Below are 27,532 nucleotides of genomic sequence, written 5' to 3' on the forward strand. Positions count from 1 at the left end.
AGGTAAGCACAGTTAAAAAGGACAAAACTCCTACATGTTAAAACAAAACAAACAAGCAAAACCAAAACAAACGTGCACACAGAGTGACAGAGCAGGAAGAAGTGCTTTAACAGTCTTCATCCTTGAATCTCTGTACTTGTAACTCTACAACTTGACATAAGAATATCTTCCTGCATATTCTACTAGGAAAACTGCAATGTAAAGTTAATCATATCTTCAGTGACTCTGGGGAAGAATCCCTGCTGTCAAAAATTTACTGGGTTGGAGGATGGATGACTGCACTGCTGTCAAAAATGCATCTTTTTTGGTGGATGGATGACTACAGAGTTTGATGCTTATTTTCAGTTAGCTGTGAGTATCTGACAACTTAAAGTCCCTGTTTAAACATGGAATTCTGTTTTAATATTTAATTATATTTTGCAATGGCTTGCGATTTAAGAAAGTCTTCCAGAATCCAGAGTTTAGATTTGCAATGTTTATTATGAATTACATTCACGGTGCAATGGAAATTACACAAAAAGATAGACATAAAACATACAAAGACTACATGAAGCATGTACCATTCTGTAATGCATACAATACCTGGTGAACTCTTATTTAGGCTAGAAGGGTTCTTAACAACTGTTAAAAAGAAATTGAAGTCAAAAGATAAATAATTGGATTGAGAAACTCCTTCATTATTTAGGTTTTTAAAAATTAAAAACCCTTTATGTTGCTTAGCATACTAGCAACACAAAAAAAAAGCAATACCCTGCTCTTTCCCAGCATGTAAAAAAACGTTTTCACTATTTCAAGCCTAGATTAATTTTCAATCAATCATCCCGTCCTTCATCAAAAGTAGTCACAAAAATCAATTTCGCACTTCGCTTCCAGATCAGGTTGAAAATACAAAAAATAAACTGTAACATATACATAATTATGTGTCAGCATATAAGTTTAGAAATATTGTATGTGAAAGGTTAGAGATCAAGATGGTCCAATACATGTACTACTAAGAGAAATTACACAATGACAGTTTTGAAGTACATTCCACAACTCTGTCCATATCAGAAAAATGTATTTACATCATGTATCCAGAGTAATTCCAGCAGTATTCACTGACAAACCGTGCTAGTGCTTTGTGGACAGATCCAAAGATTTGCAGCTGATTTCACAGCCTCTCCTCACACGTTATATATATAAAAAAAAAATCTAGCTGGCTAAGTGCAAATAAGCAGCAATTTCTTCCACTAGTCAGATTTAGGTGGCAGTTTAATTTTATTTCACTCTGTCAAATAAAAACATTTCACAGAAGTGACGTTTTTCTGATCTTCAGTATGCTAATGGTTTAGTGACTTCAGGAGATATTCTTCCTTATTTAATCTATGCATACTGCTATTAAGAGGTCCTAAGGACAGATTCTTGATATCTAGTTTAAACTAAGGGTATGGATTTGCCTAGCAGTGACAAAATGACAGCCCAGAACATCTCCTGGGCATGACAGAACTATGAATTTCAGGAGAACAGGTTCTTTCACATACTAATTCTAAAAAAAGGTTAGCAAGAGGTGTATTCTCAGCCACCCACTTTTGGAACTCTAGAGCTGTGAAACTGATGAGTTGCGCATCTGAACTGAAAATGAGTCTCAAGCTCTGGTTTTTGGACAGATGACCATAATGAGGACATTACTGCTTTAGCACCTCAGCACAGCCAGCATGTGCTCAATGGATTGTAAAGGCTACATATATTGGCAAACCACAATTTTAATTAATAAATTTGGTTTTGTGCATTTGTACGCAAAACCTGTTCAAGAATTACAGAGGGCTTGTAAACCTGGACGTAACCTTTAAGTTCCTGCAGGAAATTGGGTGAGGATCAAATATGCCCAAAGGAATTAATCATGTATTTAATATCAGTATAGATATGCACTCTAATATGCACTATAAAGAAATAAGCATCCTTATTCAAGCTATGAATATATGATCGCTATTCAAACACATTTTATATGTAAGTAGCACTTCTTCAGTCTGTTTTTAGAATTAATCTGAAGTAAACCCTACAGCACAGTGTAGTACTTCACAGCCAATTTTTCAGTACTACTACTGAACTTTTTTGTAAAGCCCTGCTCTTGTGGCTTAGCAAAGAAAATACTCTTAAAGCCATCAGAGCCCTTCCCTGGCTCCAGGTTGCTGTACGTCCCTTAGAGCAAACAACAACGGTGCCAGAAAGTCATTACTCAGAGTCCAAGGGCATCTCAGGTACATCCCACATGTGACGTGGGACTACCAGAGGCAGCAGTATCTCCAAAGACCCTGAATGGACCTTAGACCTCTGCAACCTTCAGCTGGGCGCTCACGCTCAGAATTCACCTTAGAGCAGAAGAGTCTAGCAAGTGCTCACTCACCAGCTTGCCGGTATGACAACTCTCAGCTTCAATGTTCCTGCAAGCAATTTTATTCAAAAAAAAAAAAAAGACGCCAAAGCAGAATTAAGCAGATAAACATTTTAAGTCACACACTGCTTCTGAAAGCATGATATAAAGGAAGAATCATTCCAGACTAAGCTTTCAGAAAAAAGTCATCAACTACAGCTTCCTCTCTGCCCCCCAGTGAAGGCAAATTTGCACGCGGGAAAGTTTTGAACAATGAGTGTCACAGAACTGTACTTTCTAAACTGTGTCTGAGTTAAAGTTCACAATTATTAATGCATCAAATGTGTATCAGCATTGCACTTGTCAAATGTCTTCCTATTAGATGTTGACAAGAAACATTCAAATGTCAATAAGAGTTTAGAAATCACTGTAAAAACTAAAGTTTTTTTTGTAAAAAAAAAACTTTTTGTAAAAGTACAAAAGTTCCATGGTTTCTGGAGCTGGCTTCAAACATAATGCACACAAGGAGGTATGAAATTTACTCCAGTTCAGGTAATGTGGTATTAAAACTTCCAAGAGCTTTAGAAAAGGAATACATGAGAAATACAAAACCAAACAACAAAAATTCTCTGATACTACTGAAGTGTTCAAGCCAAGTGACATCCAAGTGTTGAGGCAAACCATACGTGAGCATTTGTGCGTTAAACTTCACATTCCCATCTGCATTTCAGCAAAGTTGTAGAAATTGTCTACATCTTGAGACGCTGATGCCTTGCTCTCCGATACAAAAACCTATTTTATTAAACAAGGGAATAGTTATGCATCACTAGTAACAAGTTCAAGTAGTTTTTGCTCATTCAGAGCCAGTCATGATTCTATTTTTTTTTTCTTTTCATAAGAGGCACCAATTGCTTGGTTTCCACTATGTGTTAGAACAGCCTTTGAATCCTCTGAGCCCTGACGCGCCCCTTGTTACTGTGACCTGTTCCTAGCAATCACGTGAGCTGCAGTAACCCCAGCCTTACATTGACAGGAATCAAAAGTTTAGATGAAATTATTCAGGAGTCACAGCTTCAGCTAGTATATGGTTAGATGTATTTTGCTTGGTAAAGTCAAACTCTGTCTGCAGGGATGGGAGTAGGGAGAGAGTGAGCACGACAGGGATGACAAAACCTCAGGCTACCATTAAACTTCCATTCCACAGAACCAAAGTTTGGAAGAAAAACTCCCTTGCATTATATTCCCAAAAAACTTACAGCTGCTTCTTCTTCAGATTTTTTTTTTAAACAATTAGATTTTCATTTTGTAAAGAGCTATTCTGAAGTGCACTGGAAATGTAGAAATGGATAATTATAGAAATGTAGAATTATTCCAGATAATCACACTCCTACAGTGCTGTTTTTCTGCTTCAGCTCAGAGTACCCTATCAACATAAACTATGAGAGTTCCTTAAATTGGTTTACTTTTAACATGTTCTAAGATGTATATCCTTTTGTCCAGCCAATTTCTGGTTTCAGAACAACAACTAAAACAAACTATTTCATCACAAAGCAAGCAGTTTCCTAGACTACTGCTTGCAGGTGCAATAGACTCCTGTTTGAAGGGACACGACAACATCTGCTAATTATTTGGCAGTTTGGTGATGCAACAGCAATTTGTACCACGGCCATAAGAGCTGAGCATGTTCTTTCAGTATCCTTACCTACCAGGACATTGCAATTTACATTTTGCAGAAGACTTTATGAGTTACAAGGCAAATGAACAGTACTGAAAAAAACGCAAAATAATAATAATAATAAAGGTAGAAGATCATACCAGAAAGAATGTCAGAGGTAAACAGTGCAGATCTACCTAGTCCACGCAGAGTGGAACTCCACTTAGGCATATATAGCACAGAGATCTCCTTGTAACACATTGTGTCTACCAAGCAGCTCTAAAAGCTCCGGTTGAGCTACTGCTGATGAACTTTTCTACCCTTTCTAGAGTATCTCATGAGGTTTATCAGATTTATTTCAGAAACAGATGTCTGGTAAAATTAAGTTTATTAATGGATGAAGTCAGTAATTTTTAACTGTGGCTTTCAAATGCAAATGTAACTACCTGCTTAAAAATCAGACTAGCTTCCCACTAAGTCTTACAAGATAAGATATCTTCCGAAGAGCTTTTGTCATTGCTTTGTGACCAAGGGTACCTACACTTCTTTCTGAGTACTGTAACAACTCTCAGACTGCCCAAATGATAAAGGCAACCAGCAATGAGGTGAAAACATTTTATAGAGCATTCCTGAAACTTGTGGTAGTATTAAGTCTGAAGTTTGTCACTCCATAAATTACTTCTAAATTATGTCCTAAGAAAGAAATACATTTCCTACGAATATAGGCTGAGAGAGCTGGGGCTGTTCAGCCTACAGAAGAGAAGGCTCTGGGGTGACCTCTTTGCAAACTTTCAGTACTTGAACGGGACTTATAAAAAAGATGGAGAGCGACTCTTTGCTCAATCAGGTATTGACGGGACGAGGGGTAATGGTTTTAAACTAAAAGAGGGGAGATTTAGATTAGATGTTAGGAGGAAATTCTTCAGGTGGTGAGGCACTGGAGCAGGTTGCGCAGAGAAATTGTGCATGACCCATCCCTGGAGGCATTCAAGGCCAGGCTGGATGGGGCCCTGGGCAACCTGATCTAGTGGGTGGCGTCCCTGCCTATGGTGGGGGGGGTTGGAGTTAGATGACTGAGGTCCCTTCCAACCCAAGCCATTCTACGATTCTGTGACTCCTAAAAATGCGTAGTCATGATATTTAAGTATCTAGAGATCCATAAAAAATGCAGCATTGATCAGATGTTTTGGGGTTAAGTTTTTATCTAAATAAAGGATAGTTAATTCCCAGGAAGCCCAAAGTCCTGATTCTTAATTCATTGTAACAAGTGTTTGGAAAGTTAGGTAGACTTTACTGTGGAGCCAGGCTGTAAAGAGAAGTTTTGAACCCACGAGCAAGAAGTAATTCCACATTTGTAACCTTCAAGAACAATGATTACTTCACAGCAGGAAGTGCATAGTCTGAGTTTCCTGGATGCATCTCAGTTCCGGGCATTCACTGCATTATGACAACAGATGCCAGTCATTTTAGTGAGGAAAGTATAAATTCTTATATGTTCTAATAATTAATATCACTTCAGCCTCTGAATAGAGAAACTGAGATCTAGAAGAATAAGTTAATTACCCACCCACTATCAGCCTTGTTCTGTATGAAAAGAATGTGTTAACTATACCCAAAAAAAGCCACTGTAAGCTCCCAGTTAAAGAGGTGAATTTTATGGTAAAACTTGCAGAGACTTCTGGGTAGCAGGAAAGAATCAGTAATAGCACTGTCCAGACTGTAGTTCTTGCACTCTCCAGACTCAGAGACCTAAATTAAGGCCTGCGACACATCAGGGTTTTGCTGATGCAATAGTAAATCCAAAACAAAAGCATTAGCTGCATTTCAGATGTCTATGACTTATTCAAAGACTGTTTTCCAGAATCTGGGCAGTCTAGTTTCCTGAGCAATTCTTTTGAGAGGAACTGAAAGATAGCAAGGAGCTGTATGGACACTGTATGTCCCAAGGACATTCTAGTCTTCTTTGAGCAGCTTGAAAGCAAAGGGTTTGTCCCTTTCCTATTATCAGTAATGCTGCTTCCTTGCAGCGCTCTAATTGTTACCAGACACTGTCTCAAATCCACTGCCATTGAAAGGAATGGGGACAGCAACCAAAAAGGAAGTATGGTATGAAGAAGCTACAGTAAAACAAGTTGACAGAAGAAAAAAGCAAAGTATATTTGAAGGAAGGCATTCTGCAATATCATTCACAGCAAAAGTAAATCTTGAGAGAAGCTGAAATACCATCGTATCTTTGTCAGGGTTTAATAAAGTAGGACATGACAAAGCAGACTTCAGCGTAAGACTTGGAGGAGAGCTTTACCCTACTACATTTATAAAATTTGTTTTTACTACTATGCGGAATAACAGTTTTAGGTGGAAACACTCTATTCTTTAGTAGATATGGGAATTTAGTACTCTTTCCTAGGGGCAACTTTTCTCCTCTCCTACAAGCAAACTTGAGTTTTGAGTAAAACAAAGAAACAAAAACCTCACAACTGGGATACTTGGATTTTACTGTGCAGAAACATAAAAAGAACAATGAGTATGTCAAAACTACACCTCGACCACAAAGTATCATTTTCACAAAGTAACATTTTCTGCTAATAAATCAACACACCAGCTTACCTTGGTTCCATTAAAAACATCATTTACAGTGCTTTGACATGCTTCCACAGCACCATCTCCATTGAACTCCAAAGCAACCACTGGACCTAGAAGATAGGTTCATCTAGAATCAATGCCACTTTTAAGCATTAAAACACTAGATTTCTCATCCCTTAAGGAACTGTGAAACTTTCAATAACCATTTGATTTTTTGTTGTTGTTGTTTGAGCAGCCATAATACAGGATAAAAAATAAAAACACTTAACCATAACTTCAAAGCACAGTGTTATCTGAAAAGAAAATATCCGCAGTTCCATGCTCATTTTTGCAGAGGCTCTAGCAGGTTTCCAGTTTTATTTCTTGAAAGGCAGCAATGGCACAGAAATGCTAAAGAGTGGAGGGCATCATGGAAGTGAGTCAGACTATACTGCTCAAATAGTGAGCCATTTCACAGACATCTGGAGCACGACTGAGTCATTCAGGCATTTTTACCTCAGTACCAAGATAGCAAACGGCCTGACTTTCAGACTTGTTCTCACCCCCCTATTTCCAGATCCCCTTTCTCTTCTTTCATTTTGAGCATGTTATTTCTTCCCACATGGCTGCAAACTAGCCCTTTAACGAGAGTGTCATCTGAAAAGTGTAACTTTTGTCCTATTCTTGCAATGAGCACCACGGACCTCATATTATTATGAAAAAAATGCATGTTGCTGCTATGTTTGGGAGCGTGTACTGAGCTTCAGCATATAACAGATGGCAAGATGTCAGCACTTCCACAGGAACAGACAAAAACCAATTACAGACAAATCAACAAAAAAGCTTCTGAAGTACTCTGACAGTACACCGTTTATAAACAGGAATTTAACACTTGCCTGCTTTATAGACATCTACACTGATCTGCTTAAATGTGTGTACAGAAACACTGAACATCTAGGTGGCTCACCTCTACTGCAATAAGCCAAAATATTTTGATTATAGAAACACAAGCCTTTGTTGACCACCACCCCAAACAGATCTGCTGGCGCCCCAGCTCCTGAGCTATGCAGTTGGGCCACTAGAGGAGGGGCAGAGCCACGAAGTACATGTGGATTTGTTCATTTCTGATGCTTTCAGTTTTGACTGGATCAGGGCCTGTCTGAGGCTTCCAAAGTTCACCTCAACTGGCTTTACACTGCAGGTTTCTCCTTCCTTCTCCAGAATGCTCCACTGCCAGCTGATTTCTATATCAAGAAGAGAAACAAAACAATGCATAATCTCACCTTTTTCAAGCAGTGGAATGAATTCTGATGCACACTGACGGAAAACTCTCTGAGCATCCTCTGCTTTCATTGGGACTTCTTTGGTCTGTACCAGCTGAAAGCCTTTGCCAGTCATCTATTAACAGATAAAGTTAAAAATGTTTCTAAGGCATACAGTCCAGCTTGAGTATCCAAACTACACTGGAATAGACCCATATGCATTAAGCCACAGAGCAAAGGGACCCTTTTTGCTCCTTTCAAAGATCATTTGCTTTTTCTACATTTCTGTTTATTTTCATTCCATTCATCCAGATTTACTCCTCTGCCCTAGTGCACCTAGAGGGGTAAATGTGAATTTGTGTTTTATGTTATGGCTCAGGTTGTGTGTTTTTTCTCCCCCACAATCCCTCACAAGCTGAAACTAATAGGAGTTAAAAGCATTCAAGCATCTGGAGTCAAGCAGTTAGTTCTCATTAGTCTGCAATAGTTCAGACAAGTATTAGCTCAAACACTCATCTATCCACTGCTCAGTTTTCCATTTTGGAAAAAAAAAGTTACAAACTTTCAAACACACACAGCTTTTTACTTCAGATTCAGTATGAAATTAAAGACACGTGAAGAAGAAATGACCATATTTGTACTTCCAAATCATTAATTAGTCTACAGGGCAGTAAGATTGCCATAGCATTTGTCTAAACTAGTCTTTTAGAATCTCAACTATTATTTTTAAAGGGGACAAACACAGGAGAACACTTCTAATACCCTCTTTACTGTAGGCGATCCTTCTTCAGAAAAAATACCCAAAAATATCTCCCTTAACTCAAGTAGCTGTTGGTAGCTCAGTTCCATGAAAATCCAACTGGGGGAGGCATGGAAACACCCTAGAGGTTTTTTTTTTTTTTCCCCTTGTAGTTAAAAAAAAACAAGGCAAGGAGCTCCATCAGTTGTTTTGTTGCTCACACACCACTGGAATCAGCAGCTTTTGCAGATACCTCTCTCAAGCTGTAGCTCAGTTACTGGCTCTGCTCTGTCATTCCTGGCACTCCAGAGCGCTAAAAGCAGCCAGCCACTCCCAGATTTTAGCCCAGCGAAGCCCAAACTCAGCCAAGCTTAGGAGCTCCTGCATGACAGGAAAAGAGACAGCACCAGCTATTTAAGTAATCAAAGACAGCTGACCAGCTGTGACACTCACCGCCTTTTCCAGAAAAAAAATAATCCAACACTGAGTTGTGGAAGGAATAGAGGGGGGGTTAAAATTTAACATGTTATTTTTAGCTCTGTTAGCGCTGCCAAAACTTTCAGGACAGATAGCCAATTAACTTATTAGCTTATTGCCCCAGAAGTCACAGCTATCAAGGCTATCTCCCTTTCACAAGCGTTGCCAATCCTTTACATTTGGCCAAGTCCACCAAATGAACTAACATTTTCCTCAGAGCGTAGGTTTGGTGTGCTGTGCTGGAAAAATACGTTGAAACTATTAAAGGACAGATGTGCCAACCACAGGATGTCAGCTGTAAAATAACTGTTCAATCAGATGAGCTCCATTCTCTTATCTTGCGATAAGGCTTTAAGAAGTGCAGTTGATTAGCATGGTTAGTAGACATGCAGAATCTCACCATTCTCCCTTCAGTAAGCACCACGGCTATCCAGAGGAAAGTTCAATTAGAAATTCATAAAGCTGAACACAGAAGAAGGTCACTTACCTCATCAATTAACTTTCTGGCATTTGCAGTTGTATAGTCACCAGCAAAAAACACAGCCAAACACGATTCCTCGCTGCTTTTCTGTCTCCGCCCTCGAGTTATTGGTATTATGCTCCTCATAGCATCCGTAGAAATTCTGACAGCTTTCAGCTCTTCAGAGCTGGGCAGAGGAACATAATCCTGAACTACAGCATTCTCAGGCAAAAGGCCCCAGTTATTTTCTCCTGACACAGGGGTAAAGTCATGGATGTTGCTCCACGTGTTATTGAAGATACTCAGTCCAGCATCTTTAAATTGTAAAGCAAGCTCAGGGTAATAGTACTGGAAACAACCAAATTTCATACCTGTGGAGGACTCAATAATGGGCTGGGTAGCACAACACAAGAATACCTCCAGCTTTCTGCAGTCCCGAGTGCGAAACTGTTGGCAGGCTACTATGCATTTGCAATCTTTGCAGTCACGGAAAAACACGCTGCCTTTTATTGGTCCTAAAAAGATTTGGCAGTTTACACAGTCATCAATAGTGATTGTAGCTGAATGGTCGAATATGTAGATGCTACAGTTCTCACAGTCCTGAATGACAAACTGTTGCCCTGCTACTTTTCCAGGCAGTCGACCCACAGTTTCATCTTTAAGTCCAGAAAAAGTGTAATCTTTTGGGTCAATCTGAAGAAGGAAGGAGAAAAAAAAAAAGTGAAAGTTTTCACATACAGAGAGTATTATCATTCCAGATGTTAATTGGTGTGGATTAGCCAAGATATTACAGAACTGTACAGGATAACTATTCTTTGAAGAATATTCTGACAGGTTATCAGAGTGATGAAAGATTGGAGGAAACTCTTTAGGTAAGCTACTGGAACACACATTATTGAGGTACAACAAAGAACTGAAACAAAACTTGAGATACTGCAAAATAATTAAATAAATAAAACCCACCACAACTCAGCTTGTTCTCTAATAAGGAAATGGGGGGAAAAAAGAGAGCTTGCTCTGAGAGATCTAAACCGTTCCAACAAGAACAATTGTCCTGGGTATTCCGCTAATAACAGTAATAAATGAATTGGCCAACGTACTTAAAGATTCATAAAGCTAGGAAGAGAGAGTATTTCAAGCAGCTCTCTTGGTCTTGTGTTACCACACCTCGACACATCGCAAGGAAACCTTGCTACCTCCAAGCAGCATCTCCTTCATTATGTTTGCAAACAACAAAGAGCTTGCTTATCCATGCCACAGCATTATCTTGTGCTAACAGCCCTGGGATTTTTGTGCTAACAACAGCTACATGACTGTGTTAGCTATGAGTAACAAGCACGCGCTGGCAGTGCTGGTGTACCGGTCACGTTCGCAGACCTCTCCTCCTCCACGCCCCAGCATTCTTCCGCCTGGGAGGGACACTTGAGGGGAGCCGTGGCACTCCCCAGCGCGCTCCGCTCCGGGGTGACCGAAGCTGCGCTGCGCAAGGGATGGCATGTGATGCAGCACGGCGAGTACAGCAGCTGCCGCCATAACACTGAAGGAATCCGAGCTGGGTTACTTGACAGTCACGGCAATGATGCTTCCCAGAGCAGATTCTACTCTGCCCTCTGGTGCAAGCTTATTAACATAGCAGTTGGAAGTATGCGAGTACCTGAACTAGTCTAACACTAGTCTAACACTTCACAAGCCTCCCACTTCATTCAGTCTGAAGGCCTTAAAGCTTGTGCACTGTAAGCAGGGTTACTGCATTACAACAGCCTGCGGATAGCTCGATTTGGATGAAATTCCTCCTCCCCAGTATTTCAAACTCACACAAGATGAGAGACCAGAAAAAGGTCTCTAGTCTCTAAAACCACAAACCAGGATGGGCTTGCGTCAGACGTTCACTAAAACAGCTCCCTCTATGTAGGTTTTGTCCAGAATAGCTACTGGAAGCTCTAAGTGTAGATTAACTGACCAACTGCGCTTTGATATACATCATACCTGACTTCCTGACACGAGACTAAGTTTGCAGCTGATGAATCTTCTCCATGAACGCAACCCAGAAATCTTCCCCTCAGCCATATTCAGTATCACTAGTACGCATCCAGGAAGAGTTACAGGACTGGGAGGCTCAAATAATAAGCAGCACAGCATGGAGACCCAGCTGTATGATTAGGAGTCAAACCCTCTAAGATCTTAAACAAGCCTCATGTAACGGTACTTACTTGGTCCATCAGGGACTCTCAAGACATTGAGAGAATTTAAGTATCAAAGTTGCTGTTAGACAGATTCTTCCCATGCGTCTCCTAGTACATACATGCACGCACGTCTGTGTATACGCACACACACGTCTGTATTTATAAACTTGGGAGACAGACACAGTGCCTTGGAAACAGGGTTCAGAGGAACAGTTACTTCTCTTAGGAAGGAGAAGTTCAAAGTTTCCGGAACTTGCAGCTTTTCTGAGACTTAGCAACTACTTGTGTCCTTCTAAATCAGTCTCTTCTAAAAGCCTCTGAAGCAGCACTAGCTTGTCCTACACTGAGGTCTTTGCAGACGTGTGAAACTTCACCTTCACCTTGCGATTTTATTTAGGCCTACATGAAAAACACTGGTTAGTCAGCTAACCCACATGTTACAGAGTCCCAGAGATGCTCGGAGCGAGCACTTGAGAAAAAGAGCAGTATTCGTGTTTAATGATAATCTGTATTGATTCAGCAGCTCAATTTTATTTCCCTGATGTGAGTTAAGAGTTGTGCAGTGATGCAACTCTTACTTCTCCGTTTGTTCACCACTCTAGGGAGTTTGCCAATTTCCTTTAATTTTGCCTTGAGTTTTCCTTTTATGGAGCAAGAGTATTTATTGACTAACACAGCCATAGGCACTAGAGAGACCGAACAAGACAGACGTCAGCACTCTCCCTGCCACACCAGGTTATTGGCCTTGAGAGCAGACAGTAACCCGAGCAGCTGTAGCGCATCTGAGTATTTCACTTCCCCTGGGTAACAGAAACACCTTAGAGAAACAAGCATCAAAGCAGAACTATAATTTTAAGGATGCACACACACTTACCATCGAGTTTCATGCTTAACAGTACCGAAGTCTACAGATATCATCAACAGGTTAATGCTACATCAGTACATCCACCTTTCTTCCCCCAAGACAGACTGCACTAATTGCTTAAGCAAACAAAGCAGACCAGGAAATACAAAGCAACAAAAGATAACGTTTGAAGATTCATACACTGATAACCAGGGCTACTTAGATTCTCTGCCTACTCATTTGGTGAATTTTTGTTGCAAAATCTTGAGCATGTGGCAGGTCAGCAATAGAAAAATCAACAGGTTGGTAACTCATCTACCTATCGTTCACATTTGGACAAAGCTTCACAGAACCCTGTCCAATTCTACCCATCTCACCCAGACACAAGTTTTATTCCCCATCCCTTAATAGATGTAATTTTTTTTAACTCCTTTTTCCAACCTGGTGTAAGTCCAAACAATGACAGTATTTACAGATGCAACTTTAAAACTACTCTTAATGCTTTCATCTGAATTTAGAGAGACAGTTTTGCATTGATAGATACAGGCAGAGCTCAAGAGTTGAAACCTTCTAATCAAAGTGCTACATGTAGGTTCAGGAACTACTTCATATAGTAACCTAAATAACCAGATATGATGATTAAAAAAAAAAATCCCTGCTAGTTTTTGCCCCTTAACAGAAGAAGTGGACATCTCATCTTTGGTTGTTGGAAACAGCATCGGTGGTAAGTCCATTACAAAGGACTGGAGAATGAATTGTAAGAGTGAAGATTATAAAGCACAAAGAAAGGAGAGAAGTGAAGGCAAGCAAAACTTTGTCATTGTTGCTTTGAACTCTAGCTAGTTCTCCTTCAGCAAGTAAAAGATGTATTAAGCAGCTTTGCTTCCTGCAAACACTTGTCTTGCAAGAAGGCCAAAGGCCAGACATGAAAGCTGCAGATGAAGTACATCTCTTCAGCCACCATCACCCAGCTTACTGACACCACGACCAGGCAGCTCCCATTTGGAAAAAGACCAAGAAGTCCTAGACCCTCACAGTTTCCCATGGAAGCCGTCCCTAGAATCACCAAGGTTCCCAACAGCTTCCTTCTGGTATGAGTTCATGTGCTAACAAGAGTTTTTCACCTGGTTGATCAAGAAAGGAGTCTTAGTCAGCAATAATATGCCACTGCAAATACAAGGAGGCACTGCAGTTCTTAATGGATTGTGGTTATCCCCTAGTTCCTTGTCTCTACCCTGCAAAGCAAACAATTTTAAAGTCTTTCTAAACCACTGACACAAAAGTTTTTTTAAATATCGTTTTCAAAAAATCATTCCCTATCTCTCTAAATCGTAACAGACAGTATTTCGGCTACAGACCTGTCTGCACTTGAGGGTGTATGAGTTGGCTGCTGACATGGTGACATTAAAAACTGCAGGTACAGGGTGGGTACATGGACTTAAGAAGCTTTACGTACTCGTTTTGTCAGTAGGGGAATTAACAGAAAGGAAATAAGGAAAGTGCATTCCAGGCCTATACGCTTCTGCGCATTCATACTTATATGGGATTGGTGCCCTTCAGCACTGAATTGCAACATCCTCTGGAGAATGGGTTTGTTGAAGTTACTCACCTCTGGCTGATGTCTAGATTTCTAGGCAGCAAGAAAAGGTGGAAAGAGGTACAACACATGCAGAATCTAGTCATTAGCACACAGTTTTTAATCTTGGAGTATCTCCTGTACACCTTGACTTTAAACGTGACCAGTACAACACAAAGCCGCATTTCATTTTGTTCTTCATAATCTTCCCCCTTTTTCAGCATGCCAATAATAGCAGTAAATGGTCATTCTCATACTTTTCTGAACAACAAACTGTTATCAAATACTACAGATAGAAAAAGAGGAAGAAATAAAGAGCTCCTACACACTTTTATCAGACTTAACTTAAAATGTTGTTTAATATTAACCTGTTGCCTGTTTCTCAATTGGTAGACTACATTTTGAGAAATACAGTAGTTTTTCTCGTGCACTGAGAAGCTTAAGGGAGATGCATCAGCTCAGACCACTCCAGCAAAATCCTCAAACGTAAAGTAACTAGCAGAAGACTATGATTTATGTAGGAAGTTAAAGTTCTGTTGTTTTGTTGTTGTTGTTTTTTAAAGTTTGAACACAGCTATCACAGCCTGATAGTAATGATTGTTACATGTTCCCTATCAAGTAAAGCAGTTTATCTGCAAATCAATTGACATGAAACAAAATCTTAACTTGTTCCTTCAAAAAGGGAAAAAAACTCTGGAAGGAAAGTCCCTCTAAACTTTGAACATCACTGCAATCATAATTCATCTAATCCTATTTCTTTGAAGATGAAAAACAACAGAAAAAAAACAAACCACTATGCAGCTTTTTGTGCTTCTTCTCCTGCAAAGAAGATCACAGCTCACAGCTTTATCAGCCACCTCAAGACACACAACCCCAGTTCCTCTCTACGTGCACCCACATTCTGTTACTGTTGTGAGTTATCATTCTGGTCCTGCACGTAACACTGTTTGGTCACACAAAATGCCGTAAGGTAGGAGCGGAAGAGGGAGACTGAGAACAGAAGTGCAATCTTATGTTCCAGGTGAAATCACAGCTGAACGCTGAGTAGCTTCAAGCACCACCATTTACTTTGCTTAACTTTAATTCATTTATCAGCATCTTATAGTATTTCACATTTAGTTTTCTGTGATAAGGTCCATTTTCAGGACTATTACACGGGAGTCATACGGTCACAAAGACTTTATCTCAATACTCTTTGGCTAGGTCTACACTACCAGTCAGTACCACCAGTGACCTTTTAACACCAGAACACAATAAAGATGCCTTGCTTCAGATGCAGAAGCAGCAGTTTTGCTGGAGGAACGCCTCAAGTTCAGAGCTCCTGCCAGCATAGCTGCCAGCCAGTTGTCACCTCTTTTCCCATCCTTGAACAAAGGAGCAAAGGAGCATGCACACGCATGTGCCTACACTGCTCTGCCTACCGTAAGCATGCCAGTCTGGCATTCATTTACAGGAAGACAACTGGAGCATCTGAGCAGCAAGTTACCCACCTGTAGGAACACAGAGGGTATCTTGTAAGAACTGTAGGCAATTCCCAGCTCCACCTGCAGAACCGCGCTACATAACCAAAACTGCATCACTGTGTACGATAGCCTGAAATTAGAACATCCCCTACCCAACACATTATTAAAAGTAACAGGAAACGAACATCAAAAGACAACTCTGTCAACAGGTTTGCTAGTGGATGTGTTCAGGGTTCAGAACACAAATTTGATGCAGTTGATGAACAAGAAGGAATCTTAATACCACAAGTTTTCCAACTGACTTCAATCTAACTTTGCATACAAATGAGTAAGTGTAATATTTGTGATGCATCAAAAAACAAAGACAGCAATAGAAAACAGAAAACGTACCAGAGAGAATACCTAAAGCTAATACATTGACACTGACTTAGTGTCACTGCATACAAACTGGGATGAACAAATTAAGCGCAGTAAGCGCTCAGTATTCCTTTACCTAAGACCAAGCGTCTCAGCACTGCCCTCCTGCTTCGATGTGCCAAGTACACACTTAAAATCCCAACGGCTGCAGTGAGCTGCAGAGAGCAAGAGAAGTGGGCTGGGACATCCAATAGCTGTTCTTGGGCTGCATTGTACCAAATTAAGCAGATAATTTGACGGCTTCCACAGTTCAGCAGAACAGCCCGAACTCATGGATTCTTCCCGTTTCTCAGAGTCTTTTATACAAAGAGGAAGTTGTTGTATACGCAATACATTACATGCTTTTTCCCACCCCAGAGATAGCTTTTTCTTGCTGTAATAACCCAGTCTGTTAACTCGCACCTACTTCCAGCATGTTAACAGTCACCTCCTTAGCCAGGAGGTTGGTTGTTCTCCAAATCAAGTGTTTCTAAGTCCTGATTTTCCTCCTGTTACAGTTTTAGAAGTTAGTGCCACGTAAGCAGATGAGGTAAAAGAAATCTCATATGAGCTAAGCTTTACCCGATCAACTTGCTCTATGGTTAAGAGATACCATTTCAAGTGCTCAGTTAGCAATATCCTTTTGCACAGGGATTCATTCTGCTCACTGTAAAACACAGTACAGCGCTCTCACTGTAAGAACAGTCCGACAGCAAGTCAGAGCAACAAGCCCAGCACAGATCAACCTTCATCCTCAAGGAGCTGATTCCTCTGGGGCACGCGCACGCTCTTGTGCGCATCTCCACCAGAGCTTGTCTTAATCTACTTGAAAGACTTAAGGGACACCCTAGAGCACCTAGCCAAGTTAAAAAAACAAGCAAGCTGAGCATTCAAATAAGCTCACACATTTTCTTTCCTATACTTGTAAAACATGGCCTAAAGGTTTGGGGATTTTGTCTGCTCAAAACCACACAAATTAAGTTTATGCTCTGCCCCGTTTTCGCCTTCCCCACGCAGAGGCTACCAGAGAACAAGGAGGATTATGACGGCAGGGCATTTAGGAAACGAAACCTGGGACGAAGCGTGCTGAATGCGGGACTTAGGTGCTGAGGCTTCAAGAGATCAGGAAACGGCACCGGGAAGGAGCTGCCTTCACCCAGCCCTCCACACCGGACTGCTGGGATGCTTCTATAGCCCCGGGGGCATTTAAAAAGAAAACAACAATAAAATAAAATAAAAAATAAAAAATAAAAAAGGAAACAAAGCCAAGCCCCCAAGCAGCCCCTCAGGAAGAAGACACACGGCTGCCAGCCGCAGCACACGGCAAGTTTCACCCCTCCAACAGGTGCCGGAGGCGAGCTAAGCCCTGAGGGGAGCCTGAGGCGAGCCCGGAGCCACTCGGCGAAAGCAGGGACCGGGACCGGCACCCGCCGAGCCGCGCCCCAGGGCCCCGCACCTTGGCCCGCTGGTCCCAGCTGTACCGCGGCGCCTTCTCCTCGCCGGACGCCGGCTCCCCGTCGGCTCCCGCCGCTTGCTGCTGCTGCTGCTGCCCGCCCTGCGCCGCCTTCCTGCGCTTGGAGAAGAAGCAGCCCATGGCCGCCGCTAAGCCGCCGCCAGCGCCTCCACGGCAACCGGTAACGGCCGCCGGTAACGGCCAACGACGCCGCCGCCGCCGCGCGCTCCAACGGCCCCGGCGCGCGCCCGCTGGCGCCGCCCGGCCCTGCCCGCGGAGTGGGCGGGGGGAGGAGGGGGGGGGGGGGGGGAGTATCGGGAGCGCGCGCGCCAGCGCAGCGCCGTGCCCGCGCCCCGCCCCGCTTCCGGCTTCCCCCGCGCGCGTGCCCGCCCCCGCCTCCCGTAGCGAGCGCGCGCAGCGGCCCCGTTCTTCTGCCGAGCCGCCTGTGCGGCTTCGCGGCGGGGCCCGGGCGGCCGGCCGGGCAGAGCTTGCGGCTGGGGGAGCCTGACAGTCCCTCACCCACCTCCTCCAGCTCACTCTTGAAACCCAGCAGCCCTCCCGGATTTTCACAGGTTCTACACGGATCTGCAAAGTTCTGCAGGCTTTTGGCAACCAGCTTCCCCTTTCTGCGTACCCGTTTGAAGTGCTATAGTCATTCGTAGATAGAAGGAACAATAGTATTTGATACGTTCCTCTTAAAAGCTAAAATACCATTTAATTAATCAACACAAAGCCTAAGAATACACTACCAGAACGTCGTTACCTCACATCAATGGATTATCTGTCATAACAGCGGCCTTCATAGTCCCTGTGTGTAAAGAGACGGCTCCTTCCTGCACCGAGGTGCAGCCAGCTCTGCAGTGGGAATACCTCACCACTAAAGCCAGTAGCATTTCACAAAGGTTGTTAAATGCAGCAGAAGAAAGTACCTTTCACATTTACTTTTTACATTACCGCAGATGCAAGTTTCTGAGCTGGGATTTTTCAACAGTGTCAAAACCAATATACTTGCCTTGCAAAATCATCAGTCCCGTAAAAAAACTGGTTTCCTATATGGTTAAAGCTGATCGAGACAGGCCTTAGGTTTTATCTCTCTGTCATAAAACAACCTCTAAAGCCCCAGGGTGTTTCCTGACACCAAAGCACCAGAATATTTGTTCCAGACCAAATTAATATGACTTGTGACTTATGAGCACGTGACTTCTTAAGAAATTGCAAATGCCTGGTTCAGTTCTTCCTTCTCTATTCATACGCCAGCCAGACCCAACCCTCTTGGCTTGTGAGATTTGATACAATCATAGCCCGAAGTGTAGTAATATAAGATTGCAATAATATCATAGTCACTACCGACCATTATTATACTTACTTTAATTTCAACAAACTGCTGTAATTAGTGACTTGCCTCCTGGGGATGTTGTGAAATATACCTAATTACACTCTAATACGGAGCTTTCTGATCCCCAGACAGTGGTTTCTAGGTAACTGGAAAATAAGACATTTTCATTGTAAAGGTTATATATCAAAAAGGATTTGGTGAAGGAGACTTGGCATATCCGTACCTTCTGTGCTAGCTTTTATCCCCGCACAGCGTTGTAGTGCCTGCTCGTCTGCGTGTAAGGGGATGCTGCCTTCCCCTCTTTCTTCTCATTTGGCACTCCTGTGCATCACCTCGAAGGAGCAGGGAGGGAGCTTGTTCTCAGTAAACACCGGGACCTGGAAATCTGCCCAGGCCTTCAACAGGTAGCATGAGGAAGCGAAAGCTCCCACTGCACACATCTGCACTTCCCCTAACACCGGGCAGGATCAGGCTCTCTCTGTGCTGCTGGAAGCTTGCCGAAACACACAGAGCCCAGCTTTCGCAACCTCATTATTAATGAGGCTCATTGTATTCTGCATGTGTGCGCCTTAAAGCTCTTGAAACCGTATCCTTGTGACAAAATCTGGAGAGTGTCTTGTTTAAAATGCAGGTTTTTAATCCTGTTGGTTATAGAGAAGACCTTGAAAATATCATCTGTAAGACATGAAAGTCAAGAAGACAGAACAAAAGAACTTTACTACTGCTACTTCCTAAAAGCTCAGCTCATGTTTTCTGTCAGGAAGGGTTACAAGTCCTGTATTTGCGATACTGGCCGCTTATCTAGACTATGCTTTGAAAAGCATTCCTAGTTAAGATTAGATTCACCTACACTCAGGAAATTGTGAATTATGGGTGAGATAAATTACATGCGACAGGGGCAATTCTTTATGTATTCAACAGAAAGGAAGAGAAGGATATTTACTGCTGGGCTCATTCTCTGAGACTATGTTTTGATACACGGTTATGACAGAGCTGTTACCAGAAAGCATCCCTTGCCTCCAGCTGCTTATCTGAATCCCCCACCACCTATGCACAAATGTTTGTACAGACGTGGTAAACTGTGTTGGGTAACTGATGAATGTGAGAAACAACCATTTTAATTAGACATCTGTGCATTTGTGTCTAAACAGACACTTTTTTTCACAGAAGCAGATGACATATACTGAGTAATCTCATACAGAAATCATCGCATATTCTGGGATCACATCACACTGGCCTTTTTTCGTTTCTCCTTGCAGATTCCCTAATGCCAGGGTCTCTTGCCAGACCGAACACCAACAGAAGTTGGTCTGGGACTTGAGACCAAGATGAACAAATAATATGGCTAATTTTGTGATAAAATGTACTAGAATTTATTTTGCATTGTTACTGCTGATTTTGGACTAACTTCCTCCTGTTCTTCAAGCAATATATGGCTTTCTAGCATCTCCGTGCATACAGAATCCAGCCCTGGTCATCAGTAACTTTGTTGGACCACAACACTGTTGGACAACGAGGGAATGTGCTGTTTGTAGCTGTCCTCAGCAATGAGTCTGGTAGGTGTGGTACACAGCTTTAACGCTGGGGTTAGTTAAGTAGGAACAATGGACCCATGTGGCTGTGTCCCAGGTCACCGTGAACTGACATACTACAACAAGGAAAAGCACAAATAACAAAACTGAATGGTTCATTTTTGCTAACTTGTTTATTCAGAAATTACCTTTCTGATTTTCCCAACCTAAATTAACTTCCTGGTAAGAAATTACACCATCTGCAACCCTTTCTCTATTGCTGGTGTTTGGGGCAAAGATGAGCAGAGTTCTGTGCAGTAGATTAGACACAGACAGGGAGTATACTATTTACAAGTCATTTCAGAAGGTTTTTTTTTTTTTTTTAAACTGAAGATCTAAGTAGCCCCCCAAATTTAAAAGCCATAAATTAAATACTGTTGGCCAAATGAATGAAAGAATTATGTGAAAGTAGGCCATCATTTAATATATCCTATACAGCTGAAGTATGCATCCTAATATTAGGACAGCGTAATGTATGACACAAAAAAAAACCAACAACATATTAATCTGAATTTTGCTGCAAGCGGTTTCTGTGGCAGAAACTCTGCAGCTGAGAGGGGTCACAGTCTGCTTCAGGGCTGCTAATGTTTTGACTGCACTTTCTCAAACAGAGCAAAATTAAGTTTTTGTCTGTAAAGCATATTCTTGTTTAGCAATTGCAGTTTCATAGCTGTTACACAAGAGCCTAGATCCTAGATCCTTTTTTGTGATAAGAAGCGAGCCGCCACAACCTGGGAGTTGCCTAACTGACATACCAGAGGAGCCTGTGTTCCACCTGAGCACCTCGCTGAGGCAGGCAAGGCTCTTCAGTGTAATGTTACGTGCAGATGCAATGTAACGACAATAAAGTTTATGGAGAGTACCTTGTGTGGTTTCTGTTTAATAGGGCAGCAATTCAGATAACAAGCTACAGTGCTGATTCAGCAAGGCGTGTATGCACGCGCCAAAACCTACAGATTTCAGTGGGATTTAAGCAAGAGCAAAAAGCTGGGCACGCGGTTAAAATTAAGATGAGCTTTAACAGCTTGCAGAAGCATAGCCCAGGAGCCCTTACTTTCTTCCCTAAGCTTAAGTCAGGGACTTTTTTTGTTCTAGGTGCACTGGTGCCCTCTGTGTCCTAGTTAAAATGACAAGATCACCCGCCAGCATCTGCCTCCGGCTGCTTCTCCGTGTGCTTTATCCTGGTCTCGAGCTCCTAATCTTAGGGGTGCTCTGTGGAGCACTGCTCCCAGTGGAGGCTCCTGGGAAGTTTCATTCTGCGACAGTCCTAATGCGGAAAAGGAAAGCCAGAAATACATTGAGTAAGGGTTGCTTACTCTTACCACTTATTATCTAATTTTTCATCCTGGACAAGAGAAGGCTCAGGGGCAACCTTGTCACAGCATTCCAGTATGTAAAGGGCAGCTTTACGAGGAGGACAGAGGCTCGCTCTTCAAGGAGACACATGGAGAAGACAAGGGGCAATGGTTACGGGTTGCACTGGGAGTGGTTTCACCTTGATATAGAAATAGGGTTTTTGTTTGGTTGTTTTGTTTTTTTGTACAGTGAGGACAATCAATCACTGGAACAACCTCCCTGCAGATGTGGTAGAGTCCCCATCACTGGAGGTTTTCAAGGTGTGATTGGACAAGGGGCTCCAGAGTCTCATATAGGCTCTCCTTTCCCCAAAAAAGTTGGACCTGATGATCTTTGAGGTCTTTTCCAACCTGGGCTATTCCATGGTTCTATGATGTTATCATTTCAGAGCCCAGGTGACTTTTTAACTGTAGAAAAATAGGAGTTCTATTTGTGGTTCTGAGTTGATTTTTTTTTCTTTGTTTTGTTTTGTTTTGGGGGTATTAGGGGGTTGTTTGTTATCTGACATTGTATCAACCCTCTTCCACTGTTGTTTCAAGCCACTGCTGTGGCACAGGAGAGGGATTGCTGAGGCCTGGTGTACACACTCATTCTCCTAATTCTGGTGTAGCAGACCATCAAAGGCGGGTGGTTAGAGGTACCAACATGTTAATTTGCTTTTGCACAATTCATTAGAATTTGTCTAGCTGAAGTCTTATTTTACATTGTTGCATGGTCTATTGATGCTCTTCCCATTTCAAGCAGTTAATTTTTGGGGGTGGCTTTATCTATGGTGCCTATTGTCTTTGTGGGTGAGAACAGTGGCTGGCTGATGTTCCCAGGGAGACTGGCAAAAAGTGAGAAAAGTGGGATCTCCAACAAAAATGTACGAGACATCACTTACCTGCGACCATGGTGAAATCCTGGCAAAATATACGCAAGGGCAGTAGGTGTGCTGGACTCTGCCTACATTAACTTTAGGGAATTACACAGGATCTGTATCCCTGAACATTCCCCACATGCTTTAGGGTGTCATGTAAAGGTTTTTATTGAACCTCATCAGCACCATACTGAGCCAGTGAATCAGATCTAAACTACACATTTTAATATTCAGTGTCAACTGTAAAAAATAAAAACAAAAATAAAAAAACTCCTGCTGTTAAAGTCAACAAATGCAGGATTCCATTTGTTTTGCCTTTTCTTCCCTTCCTGTCTGTCAGCAGGATATGTAATAAACATTCCAGACACTGTTTTTGGAAATACTGCTACGTCACTGCGAGGCTCTGAGGAATAAATTAGTTAAGCTGTTGATAGCACAAAATAGCAAGGGATTCTGCAGAGACAGCAGGTGGAAGGAAAATATCAAAGTAATTATTAATTGGAAGAGTTTAAACTCTAAAGCTTGCTTGCGTATTAGTAAGGCTTGTTGCACTAAGCCTGGTTTTCAAATCATGTATTTTGCACGGAAGGAGCAAAAATGTCCCGTACAGAAATCAATAAATTAAAATGGTCAGATTGGGAAGAACTGGGGTGGAATGAAACATATGTTCTCTTGCAAAACAGACTCACTCACCAGAGAGAGGTACACATTAGACAAATCTGAGGCGGAAAGACCTTCCATTCAGTTCAGAGAGGTAGAAATGCAGATTTTAATACTGTAAAGTGAAATCCCAAAGGAATTCTGTGACCATATACAGGGGTATGCACACTCTATGTAACCTACAAATAATGTAGGCTGATGGCTCCTGACTTAAAGGTCAGAAGAAGGGCAGCACAGTCACGTCACGAGAACCTGGTGCAGAGCTGGCTGATGAGCAAGGGGAAAACGGAAGATGTCTTTGAGTTAATACAAATGAAGTCTCCCTTCATTCAACCCTGTGCTGTTTTGCTGAGTTTCTGCCCCTCTCTTTCTAGGCATTCAGAAGTCATTCCAACTGCAGTAACCTCTGTAAAAAAAAATGTAAATGAGAGAGGCATGGGGACGAGGCCAAATAAATAAAAGAGTAACCAAAGTTCAATAAGAATGGCTCACTTTGGGACTCATACTCTATGTGTTTCAGAAGTATTCGGTAGGCTCTATATCCCCAGCAAAACAGCCTATTAACTGTCTCTGTTTTGCCTCAGTTGAGGAAAAATTTGTCTCTGCTCTACGCCTCTGAGAGATTGCATGTTTTCAGTACAGGTGAACTACCAAAAAGCACCTTTCTTTTGGAGATGGCAGTACTTAACTGGGATCCTCTGCTACCAAACTAGATCCATGGGTAGGTTTCCTTGGCCCTAGGTCTACTAGCTAGATATGCAAGTCAGTTTGAGTTTGTCATCCAAAGCAATCTCCTTATAATAAAGTCAGTGGAGGAAAACTTTGGCGATTGCAAATTCATCTCCTTGGATAGGCACTTTTTGGGGTAGCTAATCTGACCCATCTCAACTACCCATTTTTCTTTGTTGATTATAAAGCCAGCCTAGGGTGAGGAACACAGACTTAGGCATCAAAATTCAGCTGTCTAAAGCTGACCTTCCAAAGCTGTTTCAGGTGAATCACGCTTTTATGCAGAACTGCTTATTGTTGATTATTTCTAGCAGTACCCTGTATGTTACAGGTGCTGTACATAAATGAAACTACAGTCCCTGCCAGCAGGAGCTTACATCTGAAAAACAGCTGAGCCCAACCAGCTCACACACTTAAAGGGGTGCTTGCTATAACAACTGAGCTTCAAACAACTGGCTAAATTACACTCGCTTGTTAATTATGAAGGTGATATATATAGAGAGAGATAAATATGCCAAGTAAATAACCCTGTATTGTACTTTGAAACAAATCCATTAAAAAGTTTTATTTAGGCATATGAAAAGAGTTGGAATAGTTTTGTAAGATAAGGCAAACACGATGTTAATTTTCTGGATTAAACTGGTCTGTGTTCAATTTTGTACATCACCTTTAAAATGATTTCATTTAAAAACAATTTGCTTTGAAGCTCCTCTCTCTATTTCATAGCTATTTACACACCAAAGAACTACACAGCAAATCACAGAAAATAACAAGCAAATAATTAGAAAACATCAAGAAAACAGCCAATTGCCCTGAACGTAATAGCAGTGCACAAGAGAAAGGCTCCAAACCCCAGTATGTGAGTGACACCAAATTGTAGTGCAAATAAAACACCCCATGTCTTCCATAACGTGCACCTGCACCTTGCTGAAGTGCTTACATCTCTTCCAGCCATGACAGAGCACCGGGATACCTTCTGCTGTTGGTGACTGACTCACTGCACGTTCATCGTGACTCAGAGGCTGCAGAATATGATGGATGAGAAGGGAGGCCATGGGAACCAGCCCAGCACTCTACAGAACATAACTTGTCTGTCTGGGGCGTCCCGCAGGCTGCTTGCTGCCCTGCCGAGACTGCGCCAGCTACTGCCTCTGAAAAGGTTGATCTTCTCCTGGCAGTCCTGTGAGAAAGTGTGGTTTCCTAATCACACAGTCATGTTCACCGATTTCTGCTGCCACGTTTGCTTCCATTTTCAGCTTATCTTTGTGCCAGTAGCTTCTTTCTGGCAGCCCTGATCCTACCTCTCTCTGCTGCCAATGTCCATATCCCAGACAGGGAGCCATTCCTAACCTTCTGCTTTTGCTGTAGGGACTTTGGACCCTCGAAGTGGAAGTCCTGCTTTTCCTCCTTGAGGGAACAGGGCCCCGATAGGACCCACAAAAACAGGGAAAATAGAACATTATTCTTCTGCCAGTGTTAAAAGAGAAGGATACTTTTCCTTAACCTCCTGAGTCACTGCAGAGAAAACGCTGGAGGCTTTACCTCCCGGTACTCCTTGCCATTCCTTCTTGCACTGGTGTTGCGGGTTTCTTATTTCTCTGCATGAAGACAACAGCAGGGAAGATCAATGACTCTGTGTAATTAACAGTTGACAACAAAAGCATTGCTGCAAGACATTTGCTCTGCTGAGTGTTTGGAATTTCTGCTGAATTAAAATCTTTTCTCAATCCTATCCTGGCTGTGGGACAACATTTGGGCCGGCATAAGCCTGACAGTAAGGCGGGATACGTCAGAATAAACTTACACACAGTGCTTCTGTAAGTGTGGCTTTTCCCCACTTATATCAGATTGCTGTGAGTGACTTTGACAGCGCCTGGGCTTAATACCACTAGAGGTCATGCAATGTGCTTACTATCTAAGCTGCTTTTGAAAAAATGCTCTAATACTCCACATTTAGTAGATGTATTTGTAGATGGTATTTGCAGACACTGCTTTGGCCTGCTAGATGTCCCTGCTTTGTATGGACGTAATAACCAGGCCACAATAAATCATCCTACCTATCCTATTGCCCAAACTTGGAATTTATCTTCAATAGCACACAACTGGAGAAGGAGGAGGAACGGGGCATATGCAAATAATATTAGCATGAAAAGCCTTCTTTATAGAATGAAATATACTCCCCACTAAAATAAACACACAGGGAAAGACAGTCCAGTATATTAAGAAACCTGTCGTTACAATAGTGCAAGTAGTGACTTGTGCCTGACCTGACTACTGTGATGCTGATTCTGCTAGTATATCTGCCTAGGATTTTTCCTATCTTTGGGGTACAGCTTGAGAAGCAGCTGACAACTACTCTGTGTCTTTTGATTTCAAGCATTTTGGAGTCTTTCTCCTCTTTGCCTTTGGCCAGCAGCCTAAAAGTCAACCAGATAAGCACCCCTTTCCATATCATCCCCATCCAGCTCCTTCTTGAATAGGCATGCTTGTGAGCCGTCAGACTTTACGTTCTGCCACAATGTGGCCTGGCCCCACTGTAATCATTAATCTGGTAGATGCAGAGCTGTTGTGAGAGGGATCAGCTGTTGGAGCCAGCACGCTTTCCCTTAGAGCTTCCCATTGTTACTTGCCAGAGTCCATGAGGCACTAAAACTTGCCCAATGGCAAGTTTTGTCCTCACTGGCCCGAGTTTGCTTATTCTTGGAAAAGAACCAACTCCCAGTATTGGCATTACCTGACCTCATTCTGCACTTACGTCTGAGTCTCTTTCAGCTACGCAGCCTTTTCTGCCTCCTTCACTCAGGTTTCCCCACGTTGTGGCGAACTGGCTGCCCACATAGCCTTTCGGAAAATATCTCCAGATTTCCTAAACAATTTGTCAAACCCTGTAAAATGAGATCAATAACAATCAACTAGCTGTTTATTTTCCACAGTAATCAAAATTTACAATGAAGTTGTTCTCATCCTCTCGGAGGGCCATTCACTTAGACTTTTGCCAGTCTGGGAAACTCTGGAGACAAGTATTGTTACTAAGATAGATGTTACATTCATAATCTCATCATTGATAAACTCATTTTATTTTATCATACATTAATAATCTCATCAATGAGTATAAATATCTGAAGGGGGGCATTAAAGAAGACATAGCCAGGCTCTTTCCAGTGGTGCCCAGTGCCAGGACAAGAGGCAATGAGCACAATCTGGCCCACAGGAGGCTCCCCCTGAGCACCAGGAGCACTTCTGTGCTGTGCGGGTGAGGAGCCCTGGCACAAGCTGCCCAGAGAGGCTGCGGGGTCTCCTCCTTGGGGATCTCCAAAAGCCGCCTGGAGATGGGCCTGGGCAGCCTGCGCTGGGTGGCCCTGCTGGGGCAGGGCTTGGGCCTGGTGGCCTCCAGAGGGCCCTGACAGCCTCAGCCCCGCTGTGATTACTGGCCAGTTAGCTGACATTCTGAGGCTCTGCTAGTAAGCAATTTATTATCTACGTAGGAGATTGTTCAGATTATACAAATTGGCTGTATTAGTATATTGTTAATAATTCAGCACTTTCAGCAGCAGGAGAGCCTAAGGAGATATGGCAAGCAGGTTACACTTACTTGCCAAACT

The 27,532-nt window shown here is 42.3% G+C and overlaps 1 protein-coding gene across 1 annotated transcript; it reads right to left on the bottom strand.

Moving 5' to 3' along the window:
* Positions 1-460: 460 nt before the first annotated feature.
* On the bottom strand, positions 461-17,698 carry RP2 (RP2 activator of ARL3 GTPase). The gene is made up of 5 exons (XM_035558171.1): positions 17,423-17,698; positions 9,532-10,197; positions 7,850-7,964; positions 6,612-6,697; positions 461-3,142 (listed from the first exon to the last, which is right to left on the bottom strand). The coding sequence occupies exons 1-5, from the start codon at positions 17,558-17,560 to the stop codon at positions 3,059-3,061; spliced, it is 1,089 nt and encodes a 362-aa protein (XP_035414064.1). The 5' UTR covers positions 17,561-17,698; the 3' UTR covers positions 461-3,058.
* Positions 17,699-27,532: the final 9,834 nt, after the last annotated feature.

This window comes from Cygnus atratus, chromosome 1, assembly GCF_013377495.2.
Source record: "Cygnus atratus isolate AKBS03 ecotype Queensland, Australia chromosome 1, CAtr_DNAZoo_HiC_assembly, whole genome shotgun sequence".
Lineage (NCBI taxonomy): Eukaryota > Metazoa > Chordata > Aves > Anseriformes > Anatidae > Cygnus > Cygnus atratus.

Coding starts and splice junctions, on each gene's coding strand:
- RP2 (XM_035558171.1), bottom strand. CDS start 17,560: ATGGGCTGCTTCTTCTCCAAGCGCAGGAAGGCGGCGCAGGGCGGGCAG. Junction 10,198..17,422: donor GCTGGGACCAGCGGGCCAAG/GTGCGGGGCCCT, acceptor TTCCTTCTTCAG/ATTGACCCAAAAGATTACAC. Junction 6,698..7,849: donor CATTCCACTGCTTGAAAAAG/GTGAGATTATGC, acceptor CCTATCTTCTAG/GTCCAGTGGTTGCTTTGGAG.